This window comes from Pleurodeles waltl, chromosome 2_2 (assembly GCF_031143425.1).
Source record: "Pleurodeles waltl isolate 20211129_DDA chromosome 2_2, aPleWal1.hap1.20221129, whole genome shotgun sequence".
In the NCBI taxonomy this organism is placed as follows: domain Eukaryota; kingdom Metazoa; phylum Chordata; class Amphibia; order Caudata; family Salamandridae; genus Pleurodeles; species Pleurodeles waltl.
Window position 1 is genome coordinate 302,297,303 of NC_090439.1, and position 15,456 is coordinate 302,312,758.

General features: G+C 40.0%; 1 protein-coding gene across 3 annotated transcripts in view; it reads left to right on the forward strand.

Moving 5' to 3' along the window:
• OTULIN (OTU deubiquitinase with linear linkage specificity) overlaps positions 1-15,456 on the forward strand; it is a 337,117-nt gene that overhangs the window by 204,737 nt on the left and 116,924 nt on the right. For all 3 annotated transcript variants that reach the window (XM_069219764.1, XM_069219765.1, XM_069219766.1), the window contains 2 exons: positions 7,492-7,698; positions 12,250-12,699. In XM_069219764.1, the coding sequence (XP_069075865.1) occupies positions 7,492-7,698; positions 12,250-12,699 (657 nt within the window). The remainder of the gene's footprint in view (positions 1-7,491; positions 7,699-12,249; positions 12,700-15,456) is intronic.

The window sequence follows — 15,456 nt, forward strand, 5'->3', positions numbered from 1 at the left end:
CAGACCTCACTCCCTGTCCCCAAAAAGAGCGTTGGCTCTCTACCTTGATCGTACCTAAGAGTTCCAGGTGAATGATCAACTCTTTGTGGGTGCAAAGAAAGGCTGGGCAGTGCAGAAAAGAACAATCTCCAGATGGATTGTTCTCTGATTTAAAATGTGCTAAGCATTGGCTGAACAGCAACCCCCAGAGAGTTTACCTGCCCACTCTACCAGAAGGACAGCTGCAACCACATGCAGAGTTTCAGTCCTGGACATCTGTCAGACAGCTATCTAGGCCTCCCTGCACACTTTCACCAAACACGTCTGCCTGCACAGTCAGATTCATAGGGACAGGTGCATTGCCTGTTTGGTCCTGCAGGACTTCCAAGTATGATCTTGTTTTGGAGACCCACCTTGGTTGGTATTGCTTGGGTATCTTTTCTAAGGTATGGAATCTGTAACTAGAAGTCTGTATCAGATGAACAAGTTACCTACCTTTGTTAACACCTTATCTGGTAGAGAGATACTCTAGTTGCAGATTCCTTACTGACACACCCATCCTCCCTATCTGCAATCTTATTTCTAGGGTCAAGTACTTTCATTTTTCTTTCAGGGCCCACACACTAGTGGTTGGTGTTCTTCATGGCTCTGTGCTTCTGGTGTGGAAAGGCGTGAAAAGAAACTGATGTTAGCGCGCTGGAGTTGCTGTCTATATAGGACCCGCACCATTATATCCGGCGTGCACGACACCGATGACGGTACATAGGGGTACTGCTGAAGAATAATTTCCAGATCCAAACGCATGCTTTGGGGAAATTCTAAGGTAAGGAATCTGCAGATTAAATCAGAATAATCCTGAAAACATACACTACAGATAATCTACTTCAATCTATAAACATCAATTATATAGACATATATGTATATATTCATGAACAGTGCAAAGCAAAAAATAAAGTTAAAAATTCATCACCATGGGGCAAACTTGAATTCGCTTCATCTCTTTTGTCAGCAACAGGTCGTGAACCCTGTCGATTGGGAAGAGAGAAAACTACCCTCTAGGGAAAGTAGCAGGCACTAGCGTCCCTGTCAACTTCCCGGTCAGTCTGGTTTCAGTGTCTTATATACCTTAAACAAGCCAGAGAGGATAATTATAGAAAACCCCTCCCATCATGTGAATTGTTGTTCAAAATGCTGGTTACATGAGGTCAGTTTTGAAAGGAACACGTTGGGACTGGCCAAGATCCCAAGGCGCTTCTCCAAAACTAAACTTTTCGCTGCCGTACCATAAACAGCATCCTATTAAATCTTTACCTCTCTGATTTCCCCATAGTTTGTCCTAGCCCTTGATGAGAAAGAACACGCAGAGTGAAAACATGAGCGAAAAACACATTGCATAACGTGCACAGAAAAAATACCTGTATGGTGTTTAAAGCTAAGTTACGTCTGTAGTCCAAATGGAGCTGGTGGCTAAGCTAAGCGCAAAATGGAGTCAGTGGTCGGATACAAATATCATTACAGCAAGTCACTCCTTCACAACAGTGACTGGTATAATGGGATTTATATTTCAGCAGATGGGATATTCATCACCGTTGTGACAGAGTATCTCACCCACTGTTGTGAAATGTGTGGTTTGACCACAGACTTCACCATTTTGCACTTGGCTTAGCTGCCCACTGTCACATTAGTGTTCACCAGTTACAGACTCGGTTTAGCCTTCGATTCATTCTGCCTGTTGACTTTATCGTAGCATTAGACACTGCCTTTTTAAAGGCTGCCTGTGATTTTTCACGTTGCCTGTCTGTTTTCATGCTTTTCTCACCAAGGGCTTTGGTTGATAAGGATGTACTCAGATGACAGGGAACAGCCTTGCTTTGACATCTTGTGATTGTGGCCAAACCCCAAAGTGTTATTTTCAAAGCATACCTAAACTAGCCAGCATGCTTGGATCGCAACAGGAAGGGTTTTTCCAGAACGCTCCTTCGGTTGTTTAAGATATAAAACAGACCCAGTGCGACAGTGAGGGATTCAGAGGCCTCAATCAGGATTCAGACGTCAGATGCCTGTTATAGTTTTCCCGTGAGGGCGGAGATCTCTCTTTCTCCCAGTCGAACGGGGTCATCGGTTTGCTTGCAGGAGAAAGATGAAGCTCCTGACAGGCCCTACGGGATGCATTTTAATTCTTTATTTGCTTCGCATTATAATATAGATACATATATTTGCTGTGTATATTGCGGTGGAGAAACATTTATGTATGTTTTCATTTCATTGTTGTGACTATTTTTAAACGTGTGCTTTCAACATGCTAATCTCCTTTTAGGAACCTTGTGTAGTGAAATAATGTCTTCTTTGGACTAAGAAGTGCATTCCAGAGATTTTTTTGCCAGCTAATGAGTAGTTCAGCTCGGTCATTAGTGAAAAGCAAAACATTTTGGCGTTGATCGGACAGTCCAAAAGAGAGCTTGGAGATTGAGAGTGCACGATTGAAAAGTGTAAATATGTTTTTATTCAGAGAGTTAAAGGAAGCACCGCAAACCATCTTTGAAAATGCATGTGAAATTAATATGCCTTATGATGTCTTGGCAAATGTGTTTTCTTGTTTATCAGGACCTTCTAAATTTTGGGATGGGTGCTTGGATAAAACAAAATTATTGAATATTTTTACATGTTTAGAAAAGGTGCTTTTTCAACAGAATTATATCCCTTTTGTTCTTGACAGGAGGGTTTGGATACTTTTGTCTGCTTACAGAAAAATGCATGAGAGATGTAAACAGTTACAATATGAAAATAAGGAACTGAGAGAACAACTTGACCAAAATAAATTATTACAAGATAAAGTTGAAATCTACTGAGCTGTCTCAGGGAAACCTGACTTTTCACATTCCAGTAATGAGGAGGTTAAAAAAGGTGTGGGCCAGTGTGAGCTGCATGAGCAGAACGTAGTTTGTGCGCAGCCAATATTTGGGCGAAAAATACAGAGTAGCCCACAGTTTTGGCAGGAGTTGAAATGCATTGTTTAAAAGATTACACCCAGCAAGAAGTTGAGGATGTTATCGATATATTGCAGAGTACGATGTGTACAATTAATTCAGACAAGACACATGGACTGTTGCAAAATGTGCAGTTTCTAGGAATTCAGTGGAATCCAGAACATAGAGAGATGTTGTTACAGGTAAAACATAAGATTTTGGAGTTTACTACTCCTCGCACTAAGCAAGAGACACAGAGTTTCATGGGATTGTTTGATTTTTGGAAACAGCATGACCCTCATCTGAGTAAAATCTTAACCCTTTGGTACAAAGTAACAAGAAAAAAACATGATTTTGAGTGGGGTGAAGAGCAGCAGTATGCTTTTGATTTGGAAAATGAAATAATTCAACAGACCTGTGGCCAGTGCAGGAGGGAGACATTGAGTTACATGTAACAGTTCAGGTACAATATGCAAATTGGAGTATGTGGCAAAAACAAGGGAGGACGAGAGTGCCCGTAGAGTTTTGGACTAGAAAACTACCTGACTCTGGGGGCGCTATACTCCTTTTGAAAAACAGATTTTGGCCTGCTATTGGGCTTTAGTGGATACTGAGCAAATAACACTAGGTCATAATGTAATTCTGAGACCTGAAATACCAATCATGCAGTGGGTGATGAGTTCACCTAAATCTCACCGTATAGGACATGCACAAGAGGCTAGTATCATACACTGGAAATGGTACATACAAGACAGGACTCGAGTAGGACCGACGGGCACTGCAGCCCTACATGAACAGGTGTCACAAGGCACTGTACAGGATGAGGAGAGGGTGTAAGAGGTACCCCAAGTAAAGACGTCACCAGTGAGATGGGGTGTGCCATTGGAATCCTTGTCCCCTGAGGATAGGAAGCATGTTTGGTTCACTGATGGTTCATTCAAATCCGTGGGTACCAAAAGACATTAGAAAGCAGTGTCATACAATCCAGTTACTAAAAAGTTGTTGCCTACCACAGGAGAAGGAAAAAGTAGCCAATATGCAGAGTTGTACGCTGTGTATCTGGCTCTAAAGCAAGAGCATTTTGCGACTTGTCATATTTACACTGATTCTTGGTCCACTGCCAATGGATTAGCCATTTGGCTTCCCACATGGCATGCACATAGCTGGTTCATTCACTCAAAGGAGGTGTGGGGCAAAGAGTTGTGGCAGGAAATTTGGGGAATGTTAGAATAGAGTGAAGTCATAGACGTTCATTGTCCCACTAGAACGCTGGTTCAATTCCCTTGCAGACAACAAAGCCAAAATTTCAGAAGCAGAAGTGGCAACCCAGAATTCTGACTTTGGGTTGGCTAAGTGGGTGCACCAGAAATGTGGACACCAGGGAGAATAAGCCACTTACATGTGGGCAGTGATTAGAGGGATACACATTCCCTTAGAGTTTATGAAAATTGTGATTTTTACAATGTCCTATATGTCAGCACACACAACAGAGATCTGTCCCACAGTCAGAGTTCAGTTGGGGAGAGGAAAGTTACCAGGACAGATAGACATCAAAGCTATTCTGTTAAATAGTGGATACGCTGGTTTATTCATACAGATTGGAGACAGAATTGTCCAACTTGTCCTAAGTTCTGTGTATGGAGGATTGGTGGGGCAGGTGACTGCCCCAGCCCTTCTGACAGTGCATGGAAAGGGAAGTTGTGGTTCAGTTGATAAAAGCCCTAGTGCTAAGGTGGGGGTTGATTCCCCAACTGTCCCTCCAGAACCAGCAGAAATTATAGCTAAGGGCCCCAATAATGTCCTGCTGATTATAAAACAAGGAAAGGAAAAATGGGAGCACATTTCAGATGACCAATGTTATTTGCAAGAAGAATCATACTTGTTTCTTTACAGATCATAGTACGAATTGCTACTGACCATGGGTGTGCTGTGTGGTCTCCCTTTGGGCGTTTGCGTGTGGGCTCGGGGGAGGGACAGCACCCCCAACTTGACCCTGATTGATCAACCATTGTGCTGCTTTTAAAGTACAAAACCTATGGATCCATTTAGCGCTAATTGTGCTTCACAGATCAAAGTTGTGCATGGGCATGATGCAGAGTACCATGGAAGTTCTGTCAACCTGTTTGATTACATTTCCACTAGAACTAACCCATGGCTTGTTATCATCTGATGACTGCTGCCAATCTCATTAAGCATGTTTAAATTGCCTGTTGGCAGACTATTCTCGCATGGGCACACTTATATTCCAGCAAACATTACAGGTGGACCATGTACCTTTACATGATTAGGACTCATGATGTTTCCATCTAATTCTATACCAACTTGCTATCCTAGAGACACTATTCAATCAGTTATTATCCCAATCAGAATATATAAGCTTCAGTCTTTTCATTGTAGGTGTGTCTGGTTTAACTGTTTATAAGATCAATACGTTAATCCGCTTGCATTGCTTTATAGTGATTGCTTTTATCATTTCATTATGTTGCTATGTACAATGCATACCTGATTTGCTTGTAATGTGTTTTTCAAAAGAGAAAAAAAATAAGAGAGAAGTTGATTTTCAATCTGTAGTTTACACAAAGTCATTGATCAAAAGGGCGGAATGTAGTGAAATGTGTGTTTTGACAGCTGACTTAGTGTTGCACCACTTTGCACTTGGCTTAGCTGCCCACTGTTACATTAGTGTTCACCAGTTACAGACACAGTTTAGCTTTAGATTCATTCTGTCTATTGACTTTATTGTAGCATTAGACACTGCCATGTTAAAGGCTGCCAGTGATTTTCCACATTGTCTGTTTTCGTGCTTTTTCTCACCAAGGGCTTTGGTTGATAAGGATCTACTCAGATGGCAGGGAACAGGCTTGCTTTGACTTGACATCTTGGGATTGTGGCCAAACCCCAACGTGTTGTTTTCAAAGCATACCTAAACTAGCCAGCATGTTTGAATCGCAGCTGGAGGGGTTTTTCCACAAAGCTCCTTCGGTTTTTTAAGATATATAACCGACCCTGTTTGACAGTGAGGGATTCAGAGGCCTCAATCAGGATTCAGACGTCCGATGCCTGATATAGATTTCCCATGAGGGTGGAGATATCTATCTATCTATCTCTCTCTCTCTCTCTCTCTCTCTCTCTCTCTCTCTCTCTCTCTCTCTCTCTTGTTGGCAGGAGAAAGATGAAGCACCTGACAGGCCCTACGGTGAAGCATTTTTAATTCATTAATTGCTTTGCATTATAATATACATACATATATTTGCTGTGTATATTGCAGTGGAGAATCATTTTGGTATGTTTTCATTTCATTGTTGTGACTATTTTTAAACATGTGCTTTCAACATTCTAATCTCCTTTTAGAAACCTTGTGTAGTGAAATAATAAATGTCTTCTTTGGACTAAGAAGTGCATTCCAGAGATTTTTTTGTCTGCTCCTGAGTAGTTAGTTCAGCTCGGTCAATAGTGAAAAGCAAAACATCTGCCAAGATCTAAATCTGACCCAAAGTCTGAATATTCTACCTTTTTACTGGTGCACCCCACTTGTTGTACCTGACCTCGCAGGTGGCCTGAAATTGCTCCCAAGTCCGGTCCACTGTGAATTGTTGTTTTTCAGCTGTGCTTCACATTTCCTAGGCACTTTGTGCCTTAAAACATTAAACAGTAGTATCTCCAGTTCCATGTAAACTCTTTTGATGATCTTGTCATCATTTTGGTAAATAATTGTTCCTCTGATTTTCTAAATTGGTTTTGAATTTTATTATTTTGTGTTCTTACTTGGAAATTGTTGGTTCTGCTTGAGCATTGCACACATTTCTCTGGCGTCTGGCCGCTGCTTGCTCCATAGCTACATGGGGTTGAGCAGAGATTCTCTCAGAACTGTTTTGACCTAAACAGAGGGGTTGTTGAATTGGCATATGTTCCGCTTGCCAAATTATAAGCCCATTTCCGACAGTTATTTTATGTGGAGCACTCATGTCAATGCATGCATATAAAGTAACAAAGTAACATGCTTCTTTTCTGCTTCAAATGGGTCAGAGAAAAGTAAGGAAAGATAGAAATAGTGGTTGTCAAGGATTGTTTTTCAGCAAGTATATGAAGGAAATTTTTTTTATTACATTGAAAAACGTACCCACAATATGGTGATTAGGAATTTTGTTTGTAGTCCATTCATTTCTCGACTCAAAACGAAGATGGAACCTTTGCTTTAATGAAAAGTATTTTGCCAAAATAAATTCCTTTTTTGCTTTTACAAGCATTTTGTTCCAATCTGTCGGAAATAGTAAGCATGCCCATGTTGGTGTAAATGCACATTTACTCAATCTTTACTGTGCAATTTGATTGTCTGTTTTATTTCTTTCACTTCTCTTTCTCATTTCCTCTTTCATTTTTTGTGAGTAAACACACCCAGTGGCTGCAGCTCACTACCACAGCCGTAGTTGCAGTAGCAACTGTTGTAGTAATTGGCCTGAAATTTTCCTACTGATTTTATTGTCCTTAGTAATAACACTTAAACGCTAGTTTTGCTCTTTACTTATATATTGAAAAACCTTTACAGCGTTTTCCCTGAAAATGTCCCAGCGCCTGTGGTAAACAGTGATAATGGACGGAGAAAGAGTACAACTGAAGAAGAGGCAATAGCACACAAAGCCCAGAGCAGTCCAGGTCAAGCGGCAGAAGCCACGTCTACTTGTTTGACACCTCATACTCCTCCAGATAATCACAAGCTATGTTCTGCGGATGGACCCCAAAATCACTCAACTGGGTAAGCTTTTTGTGCTGTCTGTGAAATTGTAGGGCAAATGGATTTTGCAGCAAATGAGGCCTCAGTAATTTATGAATGATGTCCTACAATAATAAACTATCAAGAGAGTTATATAAAACATTTTATGAGAATGATCTGTATATTCTAATTATTTGTACACCTAATAACATTCAGGGATGATCAGTCTATTGGTGGTTGTCAAGCTTTATAAACCAAAACGGTATCCAGTCACAGGCCTGTCGCCACAAAGAGAAAGTTCATAAAACAGCCAGGTTTCTAGATATCTTTATGAAAATGTTCACATTCTCCTAGTGTACTACTTAACATGCTCACCAGCAGGGTGAAATGATTCCAGTGGGAAACATTGATCTCCACACTTAAACAACAAAAGCTAGTAGAGAAATGTGCAGTAATTAACACTAAGAGTTTACTTATAAGGGCAGATAGACCAACGGCAAGCCACATGTGATTTAGAATATTACTAATAAAAGAATGCAAAACCTTAAAAAGTCACTTTCCTACTGTGAATTTGTGATATAGGTGCACACTGGTGAGCTCTCTGCAATAGCAAGGCACTTTTACCACTACACAGATATTTTGTTTAGAAAAGCAGTGTTGCTGTGCCTAAAATGTCTACAACATAAGACACACATTCATATTGCTTACATCCTATATACCCATGTTCCCATATTTTGGGTAAAGGCATAAGGATTATTCGTGGTGAAAGTAATTCACTATAGCAGAAGCCTTAGGTTGAACAGGTTGTTGACCACTGGATAACCATTTGAACAAGGCACCTTCCCTCTAAAGTCCCTTGGCTTGCAATGTCCAATTTGCAGAAAAGTCAAAACTTTGGTTGGCATACTAACTACCCTGTGGATGAGAAGCATATGTGGCCTGAGATTCGAATTCGGATCAAAATCACCTTATCTTTTGGGGTCCTTATGTTTCGACAACCCTTCATTGAAGTAACCTCAACTTCACCATTCGGTTGTAGTGTTTGGTAGAGAGTTTCAAGCCCTGCTCCTGTAATACTACTTCCCATTCTGTTCAAAGTGCTACTGATAACTCATAGCTAAGTGGCATGCTGATATTTAAACCCCTCTAAGCTGCTGTACCTGCTGCAGCCAAATTGCTCATGGGTACCAGAAAAATTGGCTGTCATTGACGGTTAGACTTCAATAAGAAAATGCTTGCGTAACCTCAAACTGACCCATAAAAGCACTCCTCTTTACCTTTAGGCAAAACAAAAAAATCTTTGGCAAAGTCAGGAATAGGATAAGTTCAGAAGAATTGGGTTTCCCTTACCTACTAGACTCTAAATAACAACATGCGTGATACCATAGGTCGACTGCAAGAGAAGTGGGAGTGTAATTTGGGGAACATGGAGGACATAGACCAGGAAGGCTGCCCTGATGCACCAGAGAGAGGCGGCAATAAAGTCACAGCTTTGATTGTTTCAATTTAAGATTCTCCACAGAGTCTGTTACGACAGACGGAGACTGCACGGTATAGGAAGTGCGCTGTCCCCAAACTGCTTGCGGTGCAAGGGCAAGGATTGGTCTTTTGAGGTCTGACATGGTTGGTTCAAGTACTATTCACTGGGGTCATTGGGGAATGAAGTCGAAGAAAGACATGGTGCATCAGTTGCATAGTGCCGGGTGACTCAAAGGGTGTACATTTGATAACTGTCTATCTAATTCTGCTACTCTCTCTTTTTCTTCTTTCTTTTTTGAAGTATTTCAGCTGTCTGACGTCTGGGGCCAGGGGGAGTGTTGGAGAGGGGAAGATTTGTTTCTTATTTTATCTATCTTTTTTGAGAGTGCACACCTGGTACCCTATATGGTATTTCCTTCTTTTTAAATAGCAAAATCTACATTTTATTTTTTTTAAAGGAATAGGATAAGTTTTGCCATTTGTAAGGGTTGGAATTTTTACATTTAGAAATTAATAGACACGAAGACATTCTTTCTCATACCCATGAGAGAGACTGCCCGTTCTGCAGTTCTAAGCCTTCAGAGCTATCTTTGAAAGGGAACTAAACACTCCCAGAGAAAACTTTGCAACCGTAAAATCTCACTCTTCACACAGTGACAGTTTATGTGTAAAAAAGCAATGAGGTTTTTTCTTTATCACATTATTAAATTAGCCATAAAATGTGCGTCTTACAAAACCTGTAATATTTCTTTCTGTGGTAAAATGGAGGCTATTAGAATACGTTTGTCTCTCCGCTCGACCGATGCTGAACTTAAACTGTGTATCTTTCATTAAAATCTAGTCATTTTCAGAGTCTCCTCCCCGCATCAAACACCCTTTCAGGATAGAGTGGAAACTCTGTATAACTTGTGTTGGACAAATATTGCTTCATCCATATTCGTTTTTGCTTCTTTATTTCTTCTTGTCCCTCTTGCTCCTATCCTGGGACCTTGTCCTTTCTGTAATTGTAATTGGATCATATGACTATGAATGTCAGCAACATAAACCCCCCACAGAAAATGATAACCCCATGACGTTGCCATCTGGGGTTCATTGTTCCCCCATCTTGACCCTGAGTAAGGTTTAAAGACCAATGTAAGAACAGTCATTCAAAATGTTTTTTATCCTGTCTCCTTATTGCATCCCTGGCGTTGCAACTATAGTCAGCAGAGCTTTGGGTCACATGGGCTAAATAACCGTATATCTTTGGACTTAACAACTTTGGTGTGCCGTAGTGTTTGTAGTTACATGCATTTCCATTTCCCCTGCATGCACTAAGTAGCTCTGAAAGGTAACCTGAGTTAAAAAAATAACTCTTTGTCTGACTTCTCTATGGTGAAAGCCACACTTTCTGCAAACCTGAATGGTGCTCGTGCTTTTTTGGTTTTGAGTAGCTAAAGGTAAATCTCCTGTCTTAGCACTGGATGTCCATATTAAGAGCATTAAGCAGAAGATCCTCTCTGTTGTGGAAAGCTAGTAATACTGTATTGGTAACTATTTTCAAATGTATCTTTAAGGGGACAGTGCCAGCTTAAACTGTATTTGCACAAACAATGGACATGTTTCAAAAGAGATATCCACAGCATATAAGTAAGTCCAGAAATCGACTTAAACCTTTATTTTGTTAATACTGAAAAGGAGTTGGCTCTCCCTTGCTATGACTAGAGATCATAATCTAGCTGACATTAAACAAAGTGCAACTGACAGTGATCTTCATGGTGTGAAAGACGTCTATGATTCTTTTAAAGGGATATTAAACATGGCTACTTCTGAATGTATTTTAAAGACAATAATCTGGAACTGGCATTTAGCTGCTGTTGTTTTCTATTATGTATAGCGTAGACTGGCAAATTATACGACACAATAAAAGTTATACATATTTTTGATTACAATTCAATAGAATAAAGTATGATGCAGAGAAGAAAAAAAGTTAAGGGTAATAAAGATGCTGGGTAATGCGTTAGTACGATTCTAGAAGTCGTATAGTGTGCCCCCGTTATCCTCCATGGTTAATTAATCAATGGAAATATGTTGCGAATTTGGCTTCCTCTGATGATTCATGTAAAAGGCGAGCTGGACTAAGGGTTATATTCTTCAGTCAGCTGAGATAGTGTCCATAGACCTTGAACTAGTGTTTGGTTGGAGCAGAGCATTGCTGCTTTTTCGAATTTGGTTTTTAAGGTACGTTGAGGAACACCTAAAACATTCTAAACACTCCTTCTTAATTAAACATGGATATATCATCCTGTATGGCACTTATCTAATGATGCAGGTAGCTATCCTAAAACTTGAAACGTTTTCATATATACCAGCACGTTTGACATTAACTACAAAAATGCAGAGGCCAATCAAAGATAGTGGCGTTATAAATGTTGATGTAAAAGATCTTGTATGCTCAGAACTGCACACTGTGTAACTATGGTGGTGTTACTGGCTAATGGATTCGTTTTACTACGTTTAGATTTGCAATGTAAGAACTGTTTGGGCTATGCGTAAATTATCTGCCTACTGGACCATAAATCCGAAATGCAAGTTAGACTGAAGCTCCCAAGAGAATACTGTTTGTTTTCCTTGCACTTTCGAGAATCAGATGCTCTGCGGTTACACATTTTCTAAAAATAACAAGGATGCCATTGTAGATGAATAATGTGTTGCTAAAATTAAGTGTGCTGTCTAAATATAGATGTATATGCCTTTTCTCTTTCTACATACATTTCTAAAATGAATTGGGTTTTGGTTTTGTTTACAAACTAAAAATTAACTCCTTTTTGAGTTTATGATGGCCAAGTCCTTTTCGCCTAAAAAGATATTTGAGGTATTAAGTCTAAGTTACGTTGACTAGTTTGCCAAGTTCTTTGAGAGTGCATTGAGTCCTTGCAGGTGCTTTTTGTAACTGTCTCATAATGAAGTCTCATTACTGCATATTATTTTGTGTGATTACAAGAGAAGGAGAAAGCAAAACAGTTAAATGCCAAAATTTTAACTGTCAAATCATTTTGTGGTGAAGCCGAACTCTATTTGCCCTGTATGCTCTGCAAATGTACATGTCTCATCCATATCATGTATTTTTCAAAGCCAGCTAAAAAGACCTCCACGTGGGACTAAAGCTGTTGATGCATGTCCAGAAGACGCAGAAGATGTGGAAAGGCAGAAGAGCCCTGCCAGGGATGTTGAGCACACCTCTAAAGACACTAAACCACAAAGAGACATTGCAAGTTCCTTTAAAACGAGCAAATCTGACAGAGAGGTTCAGCATGCCTCTGCAAAGAATCAAGCAGACTGCGGTATTCCCATTGTTACAAAAAATGGTGATCTAGCAAGAGAGCATTCTTCTAGAAAGAACAAACATGATAAAGATATTGAAGATGATGCCGAGCCCATTGAAACCTTGCCCACGCAACCAGCAGCTGTTTCCGAGTCAAAAGTCAGCAGGCAGTCCTCTGGAATTCCGATGGAAGCGGGTAGCTGTGATGAAAACATTGGCAGTTCAGGACTTTTTACTGAAATGGAACAAGAGATAGATAGGTGAGTGCTCTTTTGAAGAAAGTTACAATCTTTACACTTCTAAAATCTTGATAAGAAGCAGCAAATGTTATCTGGTTTACGGGACAGAGTAATCCAAAGTTGTATTAGTAGACAGATATCAAACCTTTGATGCAGTAGGCTGAACACATACTGTACAAAACTGATCTGTATTTCACAACTCTTCTCCGTCATTTAGATGTAGTAATTTTTACAAAATGTGTTTTAAGTTTATTTCTGTAGTGTTTTCATGAGCATCCCTCTCGATTAGTCTTTGCTGGCAAGTAACCCATGTTTTTGTGATGATCCATTTTTTGGGTGCTCGGTGTATGTCTGAAACACATTTTTTTTTTTTTTGCCCATTTCTGTTTACTTGGGAAATATAAAGGAGCCTAGCACGGATTTGATAGCCAGGAAAGATATATTTTTTGGAAAGTAAACTGTCATTCAACCTTGCCTTTTTTACCTTCCAATTATATTTTCAGTTCAACCCTTTCCTATGGAGGACCCCGTACAGGTAAATGGATGCTGGGAACATATCTAAAAATAAGTGAGAAACTGCCCCTTAAGAGGGTTCTACTATCTTAGTGATAGGCTAACCTAGTAGGACCCACTACACTGTCAGTGACAAAACCTTCCTCTGAAGGAAACTTGGTCTGGTGCCAGCCCACCCAAAAGACAGTGCTTGTACACTGCACATGACAGGTTACTGATAGATGAAGCTCACTCACTCCCTGACCAGCCCATATCAAAGCAGAGCTTACTTTTGGATAAATAAAATAAATCAAAAGTTCTAAACAGGTTTATTTTCACTTTCTCGGCAAATATTCACGTGATTAAATATACTCAGGGAAAAATGGAATTGACTGAAGAGAACCTCTCTCTGGGGTTCGTGTATTGTGTCAGTTTGGAAATATTTTGGGTACATTTTATTTTGAAGGCACTCAAATTACATAACAGTTACGTGAAACCGTCAGCAACCTTCCCCCCTTTTTTAAATAAAGTTTTGCCTGTTTTGAGTACATTTTTTGCTTACAAAAAAAAATCACCAACCTTTCTTGCATTCCTCTGCTTGTATTTGCATATAATAATGGAACATTCTGGTGGCATAGTAAATAGCACCGCATTGCTAAACTGTGCAGCTGTGTACACATTTTTGTATGGCAGCCACTGTCATTATTGTAAGCTTCCCACTTTATTTCTAAAAGTGCTCAAAAGCTGTGTGTTTAGTGAGCCACGTATAACATTTTGGATCTGCAGCGTTTGATATGGTTGACCACCTGCTTTTTTAAACATTGTTTACAATCCTTTGGAATCGAGAATACTGGTCCGGGTCTCTATATCTCCTTTTGTATCTGATCTAAAGACTCTAAAGTGTGGTCCCAGAGGCATCAGTGCTTTCCCGTTACTTTTCAATCAATATAAGTTCTTTCCAGCCATTTGGGTTTCTACATTTTATGTACGCAGATAGCACACAAATTCTGTTTAAAATTGATGGTGGTGTTAATTCATATGCCTGCTCCAGTGCACTGTATGGTTTTTTAACAGCAAGCTAACTTATGGGTATTGAAATTAAATTTCGCTGAACCTTCCACTCAGAGCATGTACAGCATAGGACCTTCCCTTTGGCCACCAAACCTAGGTGATAATCCTGTACTGGCATTTTGTTTAAATAATCTGGGAGTAAAACTTGATCCAGCCTTTATCAGATCAGCTAATATAATGTACACCTTTGGGTGCTAAGGTAAGTCTTTCTCTTTTTCCCTTTTTCTCACGGAATTCAAGACGCTGTTCTTTGGAAATACCATGTATCTTGATCTGCCAAGCAAAACAATAAATGAACTGTAACGAGTCCAGAAATCAGCTGCAAGACTTGCTTTGAATTTCATAATGTGAGGCTTTTTCTGTAGCCGCCGCAAATTACTGGAATATCCTTCCATTTGCCATACAGAATATGTCCCTTTATTTTGTTGTTTAGGGAAGCCTCACATACATTGCTATTCCCCACTGTGTAATGTTGGTGGTTTAAGAGTTCCTTTCTGTCTCTATTTCAGCACGTTCAGTCATATTCCACAAATAAAGTAAAATGTGCTGCGTTATCAAGCAAAGGCAAGCAGCAAAGCCAGTATATATACACAGTGAAAAAACAAGATGCATCAGAACACATGGGTTGCCCTGGTTTCATTTATTGTATTTGAGACATAGATGTGATAAAAATGTTTATTTGTATGAAATATGATGCCGTTTCTCCAACGTTAAGGCACACCTTGTGGGACCCAGGGGTGAACCGGTGCTAGATTCCAAACGATGTCTACGTTTCCAAAATGTACAGTGATGCTAGGACGCAGCGTCTGCCTGAGCCGGCAGGTCACTTTTTGAACTTTTAGCGGAAGTGTATGCCTACAAATGCACTTGACTTTTCTGTAGTTCAGTCCTTCCCCTTCGCTTCCCTTGATCACGTTTAAACTCGCGAGTTTCATGAAGTAGTGTTCCCCGATCTACTTTGGGAATGAAGGTTGGTATAGCCTGCAATCCCTATTTTATGCACTTTCCATAAATGTATCGGATTCCTAGGATTTGCTTTGCGAAGGGCTTCCCTAGCAGAAAACACCTGGTTGGGCTTAAGGCGTTGGGGTGTTAACAAATGTAGAACGTATTGCAGCGCAGTCTCCCCATTTTCTCAGATTTATGTAAAAAATAGTAGTACTGTTTTTACCCCAGTACTTGGAAAGGTAGAAAAAAAAACCCAGCTAATGTTTG